General features: G+C 38.1%; 1 protein-coding gene across 1 annotated transcript in view; it reads left to right on the top strand.

Moving 5' to 3' along the window:
• Nucleotides 1–19,235, top strand: part of TBCK (TBC1 domain containing kinase) — a 747,174-nt gene extending 727,939 nt beyond the window's left edge. The window contains 1 exon segment of the mRNA XM_053703518.1: nucleotides 15,234–19,235. Within this exon segment, the coding sequence (XP_053559493.1) occupies nucleotides 15,234–15,344 (111 nt within the window). The 3' untranslated portion in view covers nucleotides 15,345–19,235.
• The last annotated feature ends 273 nt before the right edge of the window (nucleotides 19,236–19,508 follow it).

The raw sequence follows: 19,508 nt of genomic DNA, 5'->3' as shown, positions 1-19,508 counted from the left end.
TCTCTGCGTCAAGGGACAGCAGGAAGGCCTCCGAATCATTGTGTGCTCTTGTGGCGCCAGGCTTGTCCGTAAAGTGTGCTATAGCATGAAACACCCGCCTCACTGATGTTCTGTGACACATGAATCCGGTTTGATCAGGGTGTATGATATCTGTTAGTATCATTTTTAGCCTTTTGGATAAAATTTTCATTAGTACCTTGTAGTCCGAATTGAGAAGGGAAATGGGACGATAAGACTCAGGCAGGCCAGGATCATTTCCCGGTTTCGGGATTAGAGGCACATGTGCCATTGTAAACGTCTTGGGGGGGACCGACTCCTTGTAATCTTAATTAAAAAATTATAAATATTAAAAAGAAGAAAAAAATTACATTAAACATTAGTTCAAACATGAATTCAATTTAACTGTATTTACTACTCAAATTTACAAATGTGGTTCAAATTACATCTATTTATTTGCTAAAGTGTGGAAGTGTTTAAGTGTTTGTAAACAATTTAGTGGTGTCTGTTTTCTTAGCATTGGTGCTGAGGAGCACAAGGCAAATATGGTTTGGGCACCCCTGTTATCACAAACAATAACTATTCTGATATTTATATTGGCATAGTCAAGAGCAAGAGATACCAGGTATTTCTCCTTGTGACAAGAGAAGTAGCCAGTTACAGACAAATATATCAGTTGTTTGGTGCAACTAATTCCATTACTCTGATTCTTCCTTACACGTTTAATAATAGAAATATAAGAAGCAGATACAAGGTTCTAGCTGTGTAATACAAAATAACAGTGCATATACTGTAGGTACAAGGGGCCACCGAAGGCCAAAACAATTTCTTTGTTCAGTTCAAAGTATTTCCTGACACACTGAAATATTATTTGAAATACTGTACTTTAGGTGGAGATGTGTACAACATGCCACTGGAAATAGTTCACCATCTGTAACATTATCACATGTATCTTTCATTTTGTACACTGACATCAATTTGTTTTATCAGTTTATTAGCAGCCATTGCAGAAAACACCCACAGGCTACTGTGAAATGCCCAAAACATTCCTTACATGTTGTCCTTGTCATAGTAATCTTTTGCTTCACAAATGTTCTTTACAAACTGTCATCTATATAAGCCGGTTGTGCTTTGATCAAACAGTTATCCTGTCTGTTACAAATTACTGCACAAAGAAAACATAATTGCTAGGTGCATAAAAATAGGTAGCTTTTTTGGGACAGAAACAGGTATTTTTTTATGTTCTGCTTTATTTTTGCCTACAAAATATTAAATGTGTTCAACAAAAAAAACAATGCTGATGGATAAGGAAGACAATAAACCTCTTATTTTCCTGTTTCTCTGTAATGACTCTTACAAACACACACACACACATATATATATATATATATATATATATAGTTGGTAATGCAACAAACAATTTAAATAGATTAGACATTCATTGATGTGGTCTGATTCGGTTTATTGAATGAACCTTTGGAAGAAATAATTGACACTTATTTTCAACCATTGGTGGCTAATCTCAAGAGTTTTATACAGGACACTACAGATTTAATATGACAAGTGGAAAAAGTTACATGGCAAAATGGTTATCATTTTCTAACCATAGATGTGGTATCGCTGTATACGGCTATTCCTCAAGTACATGGCATACAGGCAGTTGAATTCTTTTTGGATAGATATTCAGTATATGATTTAACCACTAAGGAGTTTATATTGAGATCCACTGAATATCTTTTATCTCATAACTTTTTTATGTTTGAAAGTGATTTCTATCTCCAAAGACGTGGAACAGCCATGGGGCAACATTTGCCCCCACATATGCCAACCTTTATTTGGGCTGGTGGAAGCTGTTTCATGTTTATGGAGATGATAATCCATTTAGAGAATATATACAGTTTTACAGTCGTTATATAGACGATTTACTGTTTATATAGACGATTTACTGTTTATATGGAAAGGTGAGGAAAGAGAGATTGTTAACTTTCTGGATTATTTGAAACATAATAAGATGAATGTGGATTTTACAATGGAACATTCAGATAAATCAATCCCTATTTAGATGTAACTCTAAAAGCAAATGTAAACGAAGAAAAAATAGAATTGAGATTTTATAGAAAACCTACAGCAGGCAACACTTTGTTGAATGCTAGGTCGTGCCATCCTAGTCACATTGTAAAGGCCATCCCAAAAGGTTTAATACATGCATGTAAAAAGAAATTGCACATCTAAAGAGGATTATAACAAATTCTCAGAGGATACAACAAAGAGATTTTTTATCAAGAGGTTATAATAAAAAACAACTCTTATGTGCAAAAAAACAAGTATATGACATGGAGAGGGAAGATTTGTTGAAACCAAGAATAAGGATAGGGAGAAAGAATTTAACAAAAACAAAACATTTTCATTACTAATTATAGCAAAGAATACAATCATATTTGCAAGATCATAAAGAATGCTTTGCCCATTTTGAGAACTGATCAGACAATGAATAAAATAATAGATACAGGTCTAATCTTTGTTAACAGAAAAAGCAAGACATTGGGTAATATGTTGTCACCATCTATGTTACCTGTGGAGAATAAGGCCAACTGGATAACTAAAAAAGCTGGCTTCCGTAAGTGTGGAAGCAGGAGATGTAACACTTGTTCATATATTGTACTAGGTGATGAATTTAAGTCTCAAGACAATATATAAATTGCAATACTAAATTTGTGGTCTATCTGCTTAGGTGTTTGGGGTGTGGCAAAAAATATGTAGATCATACGACTCAATCTTTGAAAGATCGCTTCTTGGAACATTTAAGGGCCATTGAGGATCCCGAATCTACTACTCCAGTAGCCCTACACTTTTGTAGATACCATGAATCAAACAGTTCTCTATTGGTGGTCCAAGGCATTCAACACACAAAAAGACATCCCAGAGGAGGTGACAGGATTAAATCTCTAAAGCAGCAAGAGGTTTTCTGGATTTTCCAGTTAGGAACCAGAATACCAGCTAGGCTTAACTCCGAATGGGATATCAAGCTTTTTGTGGATTGAATCTTATAAGAAACTAACCATGATAGTATAAACTTGATATAAGTAGTGTGTATTTGAGTTTTTTCCTTTTTTTATCAAGTTTAAACTGTCTAGAGTGTTATAGTAATTTGTTTATAAGATTTAACATCAAATGTGTTGAAGAACAAAACGGAGTAACATTTACCTTTGACTACATAAAGGTTTTGTTTGAGAGCACCTTTAAGTATAATACATTATATGTATATTTTTTCAAGACAAGGGGGTCTATTTATGTAAGTGCGGACAGACATGATCTGCTATAGCGAATCATGTCCGCCGCACATCGATAAATGCCGATAGCATACGCTGTCTGCATTTATCATTGCACCAGCAGTTCTGGTGAACTGCTGGTGCAATACCACCCCCTGCAGGTTTGCAGCCAATCGGCCGCTAGCGGGGGCTGTCAATCAACCTGATTGTAATCGATCGGGCTGACTGCTGTCTGCCACCTTCGAGGTGGCCGACGAGTTAAGGAGCAGCAGTCTTTGGACCGCTGCTTCTTAACTTCTGCTCCAGGCGGAACTGAAGTGGAGAGGGTCGGAAGCAGCATCCACTGCTTCATAAATAGACCCCAAAGTAGAATACATTTATGGGCATATAATAGCCAAATTATATACTGGAATGTGATGTGTTAAATAAATGAATTGATTTAAAATGGGTGTGGTTTAACGCTTTATAAGTCACAATGCTAGTGTTAACAGATATGAGTCATTGAGAAAGTTTATGTTAATGACGGAACGCGTTTGACTGTTCTTTGTTCACCTGTTTTTACCATGGAATAAATAGCTTTGCTTTTTTTTTTTTTTTTTTTTTTTTTAATAAATTTTTTATTGAGGTAAAGTGTCAAACAGAAATAAAAAACTCCATAAAGCAGTATCATGGCAACATGCCCATTTGACAAATATGAAATTTTACAAGATGAATTAAACAAGCATGTCATTACATCTGAAGGTTCTGGACTTAACTCAATCCAAATGTACACCTTCAAGCCATGAGCATTACCTCGTTTTTACATAAGTGCATGGAAATAGGACAGATAAAACAACACCAACCGTCTAGCTGAGTTCAAGCCTAGCTTCATTGACCAAAATAAAACATTATGCAGGCTTATGTTTGTCCATGGATCATTCAGCTGAACCTTTAACTAGGTAAGAAAATTAAGCACCAGCATGCACATTTCAGTACAGATCTCTGTCAACAAATTAAAAAACATAAACAAAGTAAGCATCTGTAAGGAGAGAAATACACTGTAACATTCCATTATATCCTACAATATACTATAGGCTTCTAAAAAAGCCTCAGATTATGCATAACTCTAATGTGAGAAACTAGGGGTACCTTAATTAGTAGAAATATGGGTATTGTGTAGGGTGTTAATCTGTCACAATACAATAGTAGAAATACACAATACCCCTCGAACCTATTATGCTGATAATGAGAGAATAAATAAAGAGGCTGGAAAAGGAATAGTAAAACAGGCAACCTTAACTGATAGACTTTTCACATGTCATATATTTAAATCAAAAACAATTGTATAGCAGTGACCCATGCACCTCCCTCACATATAGATGAGAAATACCACCATTCAATGTTTTTAGTACACATTATAGATCGCAGCATGTAGAGCTCAGATGGGGCACCCACCCCCACTATTGTCACAATACCCCAATTATTAGAGCCTGAATTCTGCAGATAAGAAACTTTTTTTTTTTTTTTTTTTTTTTAAATTATGCTAGTACCTCTACATACAGTGTAGGCTGCGAAGCTTAATTAAGTAAGACTAAGGCATGTAATTCTTATATTGAGGGCCATAGATAGTTAGGTCCAGTTAGGAACTATACAATGTTCATATCAGGGAGCAAGGCCGTCATCAGAGATATGTACCCATGGCACCTCAGTTCCAGTCTCGGTAAAACAGTTATATCTACCCGGCATCAATCGGCCCACATAGTCTATATAAAGCAGTCCGGTTCCTCAGTACAAGGGGAGGTGAAGTTTTTAGTGCCGGACCTGAGATTCCAGCCCCATCCCCTGTTATTGCGGTGTCACCCAATGCCTGTCTGATCATATCGGCAGGGTGGAAGTAAAGACCTCCCGGTCCCCACTAGACTCGGACAGCTGAGAAGGTAAGAGGGATAAATCTCACCCATACGCCAGCTATTGCACTCCCAGGATAGGCCGTTGCGGTACTTAAGTGGGATCCGGCCAGGGAGCTCCATCCCCCACCCAGGGAAACCGGCCGCATCTCCCCAGGCAACGTACAGGGCCGGCCCCGGACCGGGACTCCATATTTGACCCTCAGGCGGATAGCACCACTGATCCTCCAAAACCAAGAGGTGCCGGTCTGCATCAGTAAGGCCCCAGCCCCTCCTAACGCCATCAGGCCCTCTCTGCTCATGTCGCTCTGAAGCCAACTCAGGTGGCCTAACCTCAGGTACATTTCGTGCTTGTTTGCCTTTACTTGTAGGGCTCAGGCTGCGAGGTGGGAATGGTGGCGGCTCACTCTGCGATATATTGCCGTAATTAGTTGCGGTTTCCATCAGGCCTGGTGCGGTTTGCTGCGCAACTATGCGGTCAGTTCTCTCGCATATCAATGCGTCCCGCTTCTCCATCAGAGCTTTCACAACCAGATATAGCTCATCCATGGTGGTTTGCTGGAGGTAGATATAGGCACAACTCTGAGTAGATGCAGAGGTACAATTCTTACTCTGCTTACCCCGGTTCCCCGGGGGGGGGGTGCTGGGTTTCCCTTCCTTGAAGGCCGCCAAGAAATCCCTGCGGTCCGGTTTAGGAAGCTTCTCTTTCTTTAAATATAAGTATATTCCAGGTCTGCAACGTGTTCTCAGCTTCATAGGGGTCAATTTCTGCCTGGATGAATGAAAATATCCTTAATTACAAGGCGGATTGTAATATTCCTTTATAGAGCTCCCAATTTAGCAGCCATCTTCGGCCTTGGCCCGGACATGCCCCAATAGCTTTGCTTTTAATCGCTATTTTTTGGATACAGCCCGTTTTTTTAATTTGAGTCTGTGTGCTAGGATTTCCTTTCTTTGTGTTGCTAAAAAAAATCAAATACAACGTTTTTTCCCCATGATTTCGCTCCATATTAGTGATTTTCTGATAATCAGGCCCATGATGTAAACAAAAAACAATAACATCTGATCAGCAGTCTAACATTACAACTGTTCTATTCTTTCTCTTTTTTGGCCTTTTGAGTCCTGGTTAAAGATTTGAGTGTAATTAATTCTTACACATAATCTATCCATTATACCATTAACTCTTAAAGATTTCAGCACTGTAAATCATATCTTCAGCATTAAGAACCAAGACACTGTGATTGACATTTTCACTTTAGTGGCTCAAAGATTCCAAGGTAGTGAAACATTCAGATGGGCGGCTTAACTTTACAAAGAGTTTGTCTCTGTGACAGATGCCTAAGCCAGCTTGATATGCCCTCTTGTTCAAAGTGGATTTTGTTTCAAAGAATTCACTGAAAGAATTACATATATTCATTTTACTGTCATTTGCACCTTGGTATTTTCTACTTGAATGGTAACCAAAATATATTTCAGCACAACCACATTTAGGCCTAGATTTGGAGTTCGGCGGTAAAAGGGCTGTTAACGCTCCGCGGGCTTTTTTCTGGCCGCACCATAAATTTAACTCTGGTATCGAGAGTTAAAACAAATGCTGCGTTAGGCTCCAAAAAAGGAGCGTAGAGCATTTTTACCGCAAATGCAACTCTCGATACCAGAGTTGCTTACGGACGCGGCCGGCCTCAAAAACGTGCTCGTGCACGATTCTCCCATAGGAAACAATGGGGCTGTTTGAGCTGAAAAAAAACCTAACACCTGCAAAAAAGCAGCGTTCAGCTCCTAACGCAGCCCCATTGTTTCCTATGGGGAAACACTTCCTACGTCTGCACCTAACACCCTAACATGTACCCCGAGTCTAAACACCCCTACCCTTACACTTATTAACCCCTAATCTGCCGCCCCCGCTATCGCTGACCCCTGCATTACACTTTTAACCCCTAATCTGCCGCTCCGTAAAACGCCGCCACCTACGTTATCCCTATGTACCCCTAATCTGCTGCCCTAACATCGCCGACCCCTATGTTATATTTATTAACCCCTAATCTGCCCCCCACAACGTCGCCGACACCTACCTACACTTATTAACCCCTAATCTGCCGAGCGGACCTGAGCGCTACTATAATAAAGTTATTAACCCCTAATCCGCCTCACTAACCCTATCATAAATAGTATTAACCCCTAATCTGCCCTCCCTAACATCGCCGACACCTACCTTCAATTATTAACCCCTAAACTTCCGATCGGAGCTCACCGCTATTCTAATAAATGGATTAACCCCTAAAGCTAAGTCTAACCCTAACACTAACACCCCCTAACTTAAATATAATTTTTATCTAACGAAATAAATTAACTCTTATTAAATAAATTATTCCTATTTAAAGCTAAATACTTACCTGTAAAATAAACCCTAATATAGCTACAATATAAATTATAATTATATTATAGCTATTTTAGGATTAATATTTATTTTACAGGCAACTTTGTAATTATTTTAACCAGGTACAATAGCTATTAAATAGTTAAGAACTATTTAATAGTTACCTATTTAAAATAATAACAAATTTACCTGTAAAATAAATCCTAACCTAAGATATAATTAAACCTAACACTACCCTATCAATAAAATAATTAAATAAACTACCTACAATTACCTACAATTAACCTAACACTACACTATCAATAAATTAATTAAACACAATTGCTACAAATAAATACAATTAAATAAACTAGCTAAAGTACAAAAAATAAAAAAGAACTAAGTTACAGAAAATAAAAAAATATTTACAAACATAAGAAAAATATTACAACAATTTTAAACTAATTACACCTACTCTAAGCCCCCTAATAAAATAACAAAGCCCCCCAAAATAAAAAATTCCCTACCCTATTCTAAATTAAAAAAGTTACAAGCTCTTTTACCTTACCAGCCCTGAACAGGGCCCTTTGCGGGGCATGCCCCAAGAATTTCAGCTCTTTTGCCTGTAAAAAAAAACATACAATACCCCCCCCCCAACATTACAACCCACCACCCACATACCCCTAATCTAACCCAAACCCCCCTTAAATAAACCTAACACTAATCCCCTGAAGATCTTCCTACCTTGTCTTCACCATCCAGGTATCACCGATCCGTCCTGGCTCCAAGATCTTCATCCAACCCAAGCGGGGGTTGGCGATCCATAATCCGGTGCTCCAAAGTCTTCCTCCTATCCGGCAAGAAGAGGACATCCGGACCGGCAAACATCTTCTCCAAGCGGCATCTTCGATCTTCTTCCATCCGGTGCGGAGCGGGTCCATCTTGAAGCAGGCGACGCGGATCCATCCTCTTCTTCCGATGTCTCCCGACTAATGACGGTTCCTTTAAGGGACGTCATCCAAGATGGCGTCCCTCGAATTCCGATTGGCTGATAGGATTCTATCAGCCAATCGGAATTAAGGTAGGAATTTTCTGATTGGCTGATGGAATCAGCCAATCAGAATCAAGTTCAATCCGATTGGCTGATCCAATCAGCCAATCAGATTGAGCTCGCATTCTATTGGCTGATCGGAACAGCCAATAGAATGCGAGCTCAATCTGATTGGCTGATTGGATCAGCCAATCGGATTGAACTTGATTCTGATTGGCTGATTCCATCAGCCAATCAGAAAATTCCTACCTTAATTCCGATTGGCTGATAGAATCCTATCAGCCAATCGGAATTCGAGGGACGCCATCTTGGATGACGTCCCTTAAAGGAACCGTCATTAGTCGGGAGACATCGGAAGAAGAGGATGGATCCGCGTCGCCTGCTTCAAGATGGACCCGCTCCGCACCGGATGGAAGAAGATCGAAGATGCCGCTTGGAGAAGATGTTTGCCGGTCCGGATGTCCTCTTCTTGCCGGATAGGAGGAAGACTTTGGAGCACCGGATTATGGATCGCCAACCCCCGCTTGGGTTGGATGAAGATCTTGGAGCCAGGACGGATCGGTGATACCTGGATGGTGAAGACAAGGTAGGAAGATCTTCAGGGGATTAGTGTTAGGTTTATTTAAGGGGGGTTTGGGTTAGATTAGGGGTATGTGGGTGGTGGGTTGTAATGTTGGGGGGGGGGTATTGTATGTTTTTTTTTACAGGCAAAAGAGCTGAAATTCTTGGGGCATGCCCCGCAAAGGGCCCTGTTCAGGGCTGGTAAGGTAAAAGAGCTTGTAACTTTTTTAATTTAGAATAGGGTAGGGAATTTTTTATTTTGGGGGGCTTTGTTATTTTATTAGGGGGCTTAGAGTAGGTGTAATTAGTTTAAAATTGTTGTAATATTTTTCTTATGTTTGTAAATATTTTTTTATTTTCTGTAACTTAGTTCTTTTTTATTTTTTGTACTTTAGCTAGTTTATTTAATTGTATTTATTTGTAGCAATTGTGTTTAATTAATTTATTGATAGTGTAGTGTTAGGTTAATTGTAGGTAATTGTAGGTAGTTTATTTAATTATTTTATTGATAGGGTAGTGTTAGGTTTAATTATATCTTAGGTTAGGATTTATTTTACAGGTAAATTTGTTATTATTTTAAATAGGTAACTATTAAATAGTTCTTAACTATTTAATAGCTATTGTACCTGGTTAAAATAATTACAAAGTTGCCTGTAAAATAAATATTAATCCTAAAATAGCTATAATATAATTATAATTTATATTGTAGCTATATTAGGGTTTATTTTACAGGTAAGTATTTAGCTTTAAATAGGAATAATTTATTTAATAAGAGTTCATTTATTTCGTTAGATAAAAATTATATTTAAGTTAGGGGGTGTTAGTGTTAGGGTTAGACTTAGCTTTAGGGGTTAATCCATTTATTAGAATAGCGGTGAGCTCCGATCGGAAGTTTAGGGGTTAATAATTGAAGGTAGGTGTCGGCGATGTTAGGGAGGGCAGATTAGGGGTTAATACTATTTATGATAGGGTTAGTGAGGCGGATTAGGGGTTAATACATTTATTATAGTAGCGCTCAGGTCCGCTCGGCAGATTAGGGGTTAATAAGTGTAGGCAGGTGTCGGCGACGTTTGGGTTAATAAATATAATATAGGGGTCGGCGATGTTAGGGGCAGCAGATTAGGGGTACATAGGGATAACGTAGGTGGCGGCGATTTGCGGTCGGAAGATTAGGGGTTAATTATTGTAAGTAGCTGGCGGCGACGTTGTGGGGGGCAGGTTAGGGGTTAATAAATATAATACAGGGGTCGGCGGGGTTAGGGGCAGCAGATTAGGGGTACATAAATATAACGTAGGTGGCGGTCGGCAGATTAGGGGTTAAAAATTTAAATCGAGTGGCGGCGATGTGGGGGGACCTCGGTTTAGGGGTACATAGGTAGTTTATGGGTGTTAGTGTACTTTAGGGTACAGTAGTTAAGAGCTTTATAAACCGGCGTTAGCCAGAAAGCTCTTAACTCCTGCTATTTTCAGGCGGCTGGAATTTTGTCGTTAGAGCTCTAACGCTCACTTCAGAAACGACTCTAAATACCAGCGTTAGAAAGATCCCATTGAAAAGATAGGCTACGCAAATGGCGTAGGGGGATCTGCGGTATGGAAAAGTCGCGGCTGTAAAGTGAGCGTTAGACCCTTTAATCACTGACTCCAAATACCAGCGGGCGGCCAAAACCAGCGTTAGGAGCCTCTAACGCTGGTTTTGACGGCTACCGCCGAACTCCAAATCTAGGCCTTAGTGTGTAAAGGCTTCTATCGTCATCCTGTGTCATCTATGGTAAAATGATACCGTTTATTTTACTAAGACAAATACAAAGTGTGCTGCTACTATAATTTGTAATCATTTTGACCTATGTGCCCATAAAAACTGGTGCTTTGTAGATGTTATAGTAAGTGATATCATTTAAAGGACCTACTATTCAAATATTTTTACGTCAACTGGCCTCTATTAAAACTGAAATAGTGTCACCTCGCCCTCCAGATCGGATTTAAAGCGACATTAAACTTTCACGATTCGTATAGAGCATACAATTTTAAACAACATTCACATTTACTTCATTTTCTTGGTATCCTTTGTTGAAGGAGCAGCAATTAATTTCTAGGAACTAGTTGTAAATATTGAGTAAGCCAATGACAAGATGCATATATGTGTATTATGTGTATCAACCAATCAGCAGCTAGCTCCCAGTAGTGCATTGCTAATCCTGAGCCTCCCCAAGTCTGCTCCTCTGTCAATCATACAAGTTTATTTTTTGGCTTTACTGTCCCTTTTATCCCAAAATTTAACCTACTATTAATTCTTTTAAAAGAACATGATACTCAAAAATACTATTTGTTCCATCTGAAACAGAATGTTTCAAAAATCTATTACAGTGCTTTGTTTTTTTTTGTTTGTTTTTTTAAATACGTTCTCCTGTGCTAAACCAAACCAACTTTCCAGTGGGAGTTGCCTGTATCAGCCAATGAGCATTAGACTCCTTGGGCGCAGCTGTACACAGTCATAAACTTCCTGTTAGTTTTACATTACTTTTAAACAGCTTTTTCTTAATATTTTTAAAATATATATTTTATTGCTGTTTCACATGCATGACAGAACTATTTTGAGTACCACGTTTTTTTTGTTTAATGAAACAAAACAAAAGCAACAATGTAATACACATCATTTAATTTTCTTGCTTTTGCTTCATTCTCCATAGAAAGTCTATGGGGCATGTTTATCTAAAAGACCGCTGCTCCATAACCTTTTCGCCTGCTCTGAGGCGGCGGACAGAAATCAACCCGATCGGGTTGATTGACACCCCCTTCTAGCGGCCGCAAATCTGCAGGGGGCGGTATTGCACCAGCAGTTCACAAGAACTGCTGGTGCGATGATAAATGCTGAGAGCGTATGCTGTCGGCATTTATCGATGTGCAGCTGACATGATCCGCTATATCCGATCATGTCCGCTCGCACTATCATAAATATGCCCCAATAGCTCAAACTGGGAAACCTAAGTATGCAGCAAATTGCTAAACCTAGCTACATGCTACATAGGGATTAGTTAGGCTGTGCCCAACTCATCGAAAATCAATCCTTATTTGGCTACTATCTAGGGCAGAGCTTTCCAAACTTTTCATGTTGGTGACACACTTTTTAGACCTACATCATTTCGCGACACAGTAATTCAGTTGTACAAGCAAACAGGAGGTTAAACTAACTTGTTTTAAGAGATACGGACACATACATAAATTATATAATAACAAAGTGTATTTACAAGTAACAGTATGCAAGTATGAGCAAGAATTAAAAGTAAGTTTAATAACACCATTAGCTACTTACTATTTTAATGGGATGTATGAGGTTGATGGGATGAACACAGTACTCACATTTCATCATCAAGCATTTTTAAGCTTCCACTTCCTATCCATATATCAAGCGCAGGAACAGTAATGCACTACTGGGAGCTAGCTGCAAAAAACCCACTTTGAATTCTGATTTCAGCTGAGCATTTAAGCTGTCACCCTCAGAGATCTGCGAGTCTGACTAACTACTGCCCGCGCTGCAAACACACTGCTGTCCCACTCACTGACTACACACGCAGTCATGAGCCGATTGAGGAGACTACATATACGGTCAGGAGCCAATGTGCTGCCAAAGCCGCCAATGGGAATAGTTTCAGTTCCCGCTGAGCTGCGCCAATAGGTTAAGATGATCTGTGACCCACTAGGTGTCAACCACGTGATATGCGTAGCAGGCAGGCAGAAAGTCGGAAACCCCTAAAAATTTAAATTCTTCAAAATTTGTGCTGAAGCAGGGACACACATACACACTGCTGCCGACACACTAATGTGGCACGACACACAGTTTGGAAAGCACTGATCTAGAGAGTTAAAATAATCATATTTATCAGGTTTTCAAGTGGTTTGTTACTGATTTTCACTTTGTCAACAGATGAATAAACTGACAAGTTAATATATAAACAGCATAACATACAAAATGTTAGAGCCAACTTGTGTATTGCGAGGGGAGCAATCCTTATAACTCTGACTAATGATTATTTAGCCTTGCAGACAGTGGCATATTTAGGTTATGTGCTACCCTAGGCACTCAAAATTCTGCTGCCCACCCCCAGGTTTTAGGCCTTTTTTGGCCATATTTTTTGGTGAGGGTGTAACGTGACTTTTTTTTCATTGCATTTCCATGTTCAAGTGTGTGTGTGTGTATATGGTGAGTGTATGCAGTGCAGTGTGCATGTGTAGTGCAGTGTGTGTGTGTGTGTGTGTGTATATGGTGAGTGTATGCAGTGCAGTGTGCATGTGTAGTGCAGTGTGAGTGTGTGTGTGTATATGGTGAGTGTATGCAGTGCAGTGTGCATGTGTAGTGCAATGTGTGTGTGTATGGTGAGTGTATGCAGTGCAGTGTGCATGTGTAGTGCAGTGTGTGTGTGTATATGGTGAGTGTATGCAGTGCAGTGTGCATGTGTAGTGCAGTGTGAGTGTGTGTGTGTATATGGTGAGTGTATGCAGTGCAGTGTGCATGTGTAGTGCAATGTGTGTGTGTATGGTGAGTGTATGCAGTGCAGTGTGCATGTGTAGTGCAGTGTGTGTGTGTATATGGTGAGTGTATGCAGTGCAGTGTGCATGTGTAGTGCAGTGTGTGTATATGGTGAGTGTATGCAGTGCAGTGTGCATGTGTAGTGCAGTGTGTGTGTGTGTGTAGTGAGACTCAAAAACTGCGCCCCCCCCCCAAAGCTGCTGCCCTAGGCAAGTGCCTAGACCAAAATACAACCCTGCTTGCAGACTATAGATATTGGTTATGTTCAGCTCCCCCTTAATCTCTGCATCCTTCGCCAGTCTCTTCATACTCAAACCACTATTTTCCCCTAACATTCTTTTGCGCCTGTCCTGTGTAACTGCCTTAGTGCAACAATCTGAGTCCCATACTCTAACTCATGTGTCTTACATTAGATACTGATTGGCTCTAGCATTGCCACCCATAAACTTACATTTTAATGGCAGATACCTTTCTGAAGTATGAGCCTAATGAATCATTTGGGTAGTTTTATGCATATAATTCCTGAATGTTGAACTGTTTCTTGCTTTTATCTTACCTTACTTTTGATTCCCTCCAGCTGTGGGTGTAAAATGTGTATAGATTACAGTCTATATTGTGAAACAGATGCTTTATATGCTCTGACCTATGCTCTTTATCTCCCCTGCACCTGTTTTGAGTGCCATGTTTCATGTAGGTCAATGAATGTAAGGAGGGGGGGAAAGGGTAAATGCCCCCCTGGTATTTTGCTCTTTGTATACAGAACTATGTTAATAAAAAGCATGAAACCACACTTATCTAAATATCACATGTAGCTAACCCTTGCCTATCATAGAGGGTGAATTGTTTGCTGTCCTCTCTGACAGATATAAGGGACAAAAATGTGCCTATACCAATTAAAGTGATAACAAACTTAGACGCATTGCAGAGCAAGATATCAAAGTATGTGATGAGTGCATATGAAATATTTTAATATTAGAGCTGTTAGGGCACTTTAGACATTTTGTACTTTTTCTTCTTACCTGAAGCTGGCTGCCCGCTCTATTCATAGTTTTGTTTGTGTGTGTGCAATTTGCAGGGAATTTCTATAGCAGAGGCAGCTATAGATTATCATAACATATGCATTACAGCTTCCCATTGGCAATAGTAAAAAACATTGAGGGGCCAGGAAAAGGAAGTACAAAGGTAAAAAATGGGCATTAAATTGACTTCAAATGTACTCAATATACACTTTGATATCCTGTACTTCATTGTGTCAAGTGAACCTGTAATCAGTCCAGAGCTAATTTTGTCAAAGAAGCAGTGGGAAGCACCAGATGCAACATTGCCTTCAGCACTTACATGGCTAAAAAAGGGACATTAAACTCTATTTGCTCTCTACCTAGAGAGTCTAAAGCGCAAATTCTGTAACCTAGGCCTCTCCAGTGAATGTGGGACAAGCACAAGTGTTACACAAAAGCTAATTATGTCCCCTTTTATGCAGAAACTTGTCAAATGGATTATTACAAATATCAGCATAACTAACGTTGTAACATTACTGTGTGTTTGTAACCTAAAGGAATATAGTTATACTAACTACAGTTTGTTTCAGTTTGCAGCTCATCTGGTAAAGCTGGGCTACCCGAGAGTATGTACCCTGGATGGCGGCATTAATAAGATGAGGCTCACTGGCCTACTGACCGTTCCCTCTCCTCATATATAAGGAAGAACATTATGATGTTTGTGCACGCGCTACTCTGGGATGTTTCTTTTGATAAAAGTCAAGTTTATCAAAATTGCCAGTAACCAAATCGATAATGGGGATTATTTGTTGCACATATTTTCGATCAAAATCTTCATATTTTGTAAATATACAATAAACAATTTAGTAGTCTTAAGAATATTTGTTTTACAATAGCAGTTTTTTAAAAAAAAACTAACAATTATGTGGTATAAATTGTAAAGACATATTAGAAAGATGATTCAATACAAGGTACAGTATATTTTAAAAGGCACATTGTATTAGTTTTTTTGTTTTTGGAGGGCATTTCAAAATGTATTTCAGTCTCCTGGTTTTTTGAAAAATCAATGTTACTGTTCTAAATAAACCATCTTCGCTTGTCAGGCTTGTGGAGGTTCGTCTATCGCCACCAATAGAATTGTAGCAGCTGTCCTAATTAGCCAGTGAGCAATGAATATCTTGGTTTGTGCTTTGTACAAATATGTATGTTTTGCTAGATAAAATTTACATTAAAACTAATTTTACTTCACCTTTTTTGTGCAAAAAGTATTTTACCTGTGTTTAATTCCTCTTCATCCATATACATGACATACAATGACTAATCCTATATTATAAAAGACAAGAGTTTGTCTGAAGCCGTCATGCGCAGTTCAGACAAACTCTTGCAGCTGATCGCACGCGCACCGACCCGGCAGCAGCGCGAGGACCCGGCAGCACAGCTGATCGCACGCGCAGGGGGTGAAACAAAGCAGCGCGAGGACCGGCAAGTAAAGGCGCACGAGAGAGAGAGAGAGAGAGAGAGAAAAAAAATAAAATAAATAAATAAATAAAAATAAAACAAAAACACAACACGGCCAGTGTGAACGGGTTTTAGGACTAGTACAGTATATAATTAGGAGTGCATTTCTAGTAAATAGTGACACCAATGTTTTTACATTTAGTTTTGTTTTTATATATATATATATTTATAATTTGAAGTGTCCTGAAACATTGTTAGTTTTTTGTATTTCATCAATCATATAGGGTTCAAGGATGCTTATTTTGGCTTTGTATAAAGCTGCATAGACAACAGAGTGATCTGCGGCCTTAATTCTCAAGTTCATTTAATTGCATTGTGTCTGGTTGGGAATCCTTTAAATTGACTAATATAAGTGTTGAATTTAACAGATTAAATTACACACTTTCTGAAACATATTTAGGCTGGAGAAATAAAAAAAATATGCTCCAAACCTCAGGTCACCTATTTACAGTGATCCACTAAAAAATCTGTCACACTATGAGCTAAATTACTAGTGCCGCGCAATTTATCGTGTAGGTAGCGCATGTAATACACGTGGAAAGTAAAAACTTTCATTAGTTATGTAAGAATGATGATGGACTGTACTTAATATTTCAGACCTGCAATAATCTAATTTAAGACAAATGCTAATATGTAATATATAAAAATGTATTTATAAAAAAAAAATCAGGCTGCAAAAATAGTTTAATATATATATATATAAAATGCATTTAACATGACATTTGAGATATAGTTCAAAATAGAAAAACAAGCTGTTTTCTGTATTAACTACATTTTTATATTGCATGTTATGTATGTAATAATTGCACTATATGGTTAGTTTGTTTTCCCAGAACATTTTCTAATATGAATTAAATGCAAATTGTTCTACCAACCATTAAGTGACATTAAATGCTGTTTAGATTGATAGAGAGGAAAATAAATAGTGTACTTTTTTATCAAATTAAATATAAAAGAAATTAGAAGACCCCTTTCTGTTTCTTGTTATCTATATACAATTTGGTTACAAAAAGCAACATTCCAGAGCGACATTTGCCCTTTCTTGCCCCACTCGAAACTTCCATGGACCTACATAAAATATTGCTCTCTAAATAGGTGTACATCTTATACCGACAGCTGGAGGGAATAGAAAGTGAGGAGAGATGCTTTATGGGTAAATGAGAAGATGACATATGACTTTTTCAGGAGCGGTAACATATTAGGCTACCTGCCTCTCTGTAATTGTCGTTTGCCTTACATGGCTGAATAAAGTTTTATAAGTGTGACAATGGTATTAACAGTAGCAGCAAATGTGACTTTAGCTGCTTAGCTAACACTGACGTTCCATGTTTATTGTATCAACCAAAAGCTGAATTTCTATTACAGATGCTTTAAATAAGGGATTTCACTTAAATCTATTTTTAAATGAAAGTCATTCCAATGTTTTTCTTTGTGTAGCAGAATATTATCTTGTATAAAGATATTGTGATTAAAGCTGTGTGTGCCAAGCAGTAACAGAAGCCAACGAAAAAGCAGTTTTGTTTGTGTAAGAAAATGATACCGTGCTAATAAAATAATGAACAAAATCAATGTAGCTCAAGCTATCAGAGAGCTACAGTAATAAAAGCACAAGATCAAACAAACAAATAAACACAATGAGCTGGTGTTTAGCTATGTCTGAAAGTAATATTATTTGCTTACAAGTAGAACAATTCTTGCTTAGAAAAAGGCTAATAGTTTGTTCCCAGGTTTTTTGTCGCACTATTAAAAGGGCATTAAACATCGCTTGTTTTTGCATTAAAAATGATGTTTGTCCCGTGCTCTCTACAGAGGACAAAAAGTCGATTCTGTAACCTGCAAATGCTGCAAATCATATAGACGGTATTGGCAATTCGCAGCGTTTGGAAAACCTAGGTTACAAATTTTGCGTTTTAGTCTATCTAGGTAGAGTTGGACATCACAATTTTTACACAAAAGCAAAGAGGTATTTAAAGGGACAATCTGCTTGATTTTTTTATTGTTTAAAAAGATAGATAACACCTTTAATACCCATTCCCCAGCTTTGCATGACCAACATAGATTGCCTGTTTCTTTTTTTCTTTTTTAAAGTGATGGTAAATCCTAGCGCTTGTGAAACGCTAGGATTTACCAGTGGAACAAATAAATCAAATACTTCAAGCTGAAAGTTCCTTTATTTGTCTGAAGTGTTCTCCGTACTGAGCTCCTCAGGCAGCCCACGGCAGAACACTATTTTGCTGGGAGGTCACATTTCCACCTCTTAGCCAATAGCCGTACGGGCCAGCTGGCTCCATGCTGGATAGCTAGCATGCTATTGGCTAAGATTACCTCACAGCAAAATAGCGTTCTTGTAGCTTAATTAAAGGGACATGAAACCCAACATTTTCTTTCATGATTCATATAGAGCATATAATTTTGAACAGCTTTCCAATGTATTTATATTATCAAGTGTGCTTCATTGCCTTGGTATTCTTAGATGAAGGAGCAGCAATGCACTACTGCAAGCTAGCTGAACACATCAGGTTAGCCAATGGCAAGAGGCATATTTGTTCACTTACTAATAGTCAGCTAACTCCTAGTAGTACATGGCTACTCCTAAGCATACCTAGGTACTGTATGTTTTTCAATAAAAAATACCAAGAGAATGAAGAAAATTTTGATAATAAAAGTAAACTGAAAAGTTGTTTACAGTTGCTCTTTCTGAATCAGGAAAGTTTCATCTTTACTGTCCCTTTAAGACACATTTTATATAATAGACATAATGTGAAAGACAATATCTCATATGCTAATCCTGAACTATGTTGATGATGATGATGATGATGAAGATAAATAAGGACAGCACAGAAAAATGTCGGATTCGTTTTTGTTTAAAAAATATTTCACTTGCATAGTTAATTTACCAATGTGTAAATAAACACATTTCATTTATAACATTTATAGTGTAGCATTAAGGGATATATTGTATAATGAAGTAAAATATTTACTTGTATGTTAAAGCCAGTAAGCCCAGCCTATTGACTGTGAAACCATTCATTTGTTATAAACTTGTCAATAAATAAAGCATCATTTGAATTGTCTTTTGGAATGCTGTAATTTTATTTAAACAATGTGAGAATCCATTGAATATTAAGTAAATAATATTACTGGTAGGCATTTTTTTATATTTAATACGTAGCTTTTAAACTGTGTTAAAAATCTGCAAAAATGTAACTTCTGTTTTCTATTGTGCAAGTGTATCCGCAACTCAAGGTACAGCTGTCAAAAAGCCACCAATTGATTTGTTAAAGTGCACTGCTTTTATCACATAATGCAACAATATGTGAGTATTAAGATGTAGAGTTTTATGGGTT

The sequence above is a fragment of the Bombina bombina genome, chromosome 2, assembly GCF_027579735.1.
Source record: "Bombina bombina isolate aBomBom1 chromosome 2, aBomBom1.pri, whole genome shotgun sequence".
In the NCBI taxonomy this organism is placed as follows: domain Eukaryota; kingdom Metazoa; phylum Chordata; class Amphibia; order Anura; family Bombinatoridae; genus Bombina; species Bombina bombina.
Note: the sequence above shows the minus strand (reverse complement) of the source record. Positions and strands in the feature narration are given on the sequence as shown.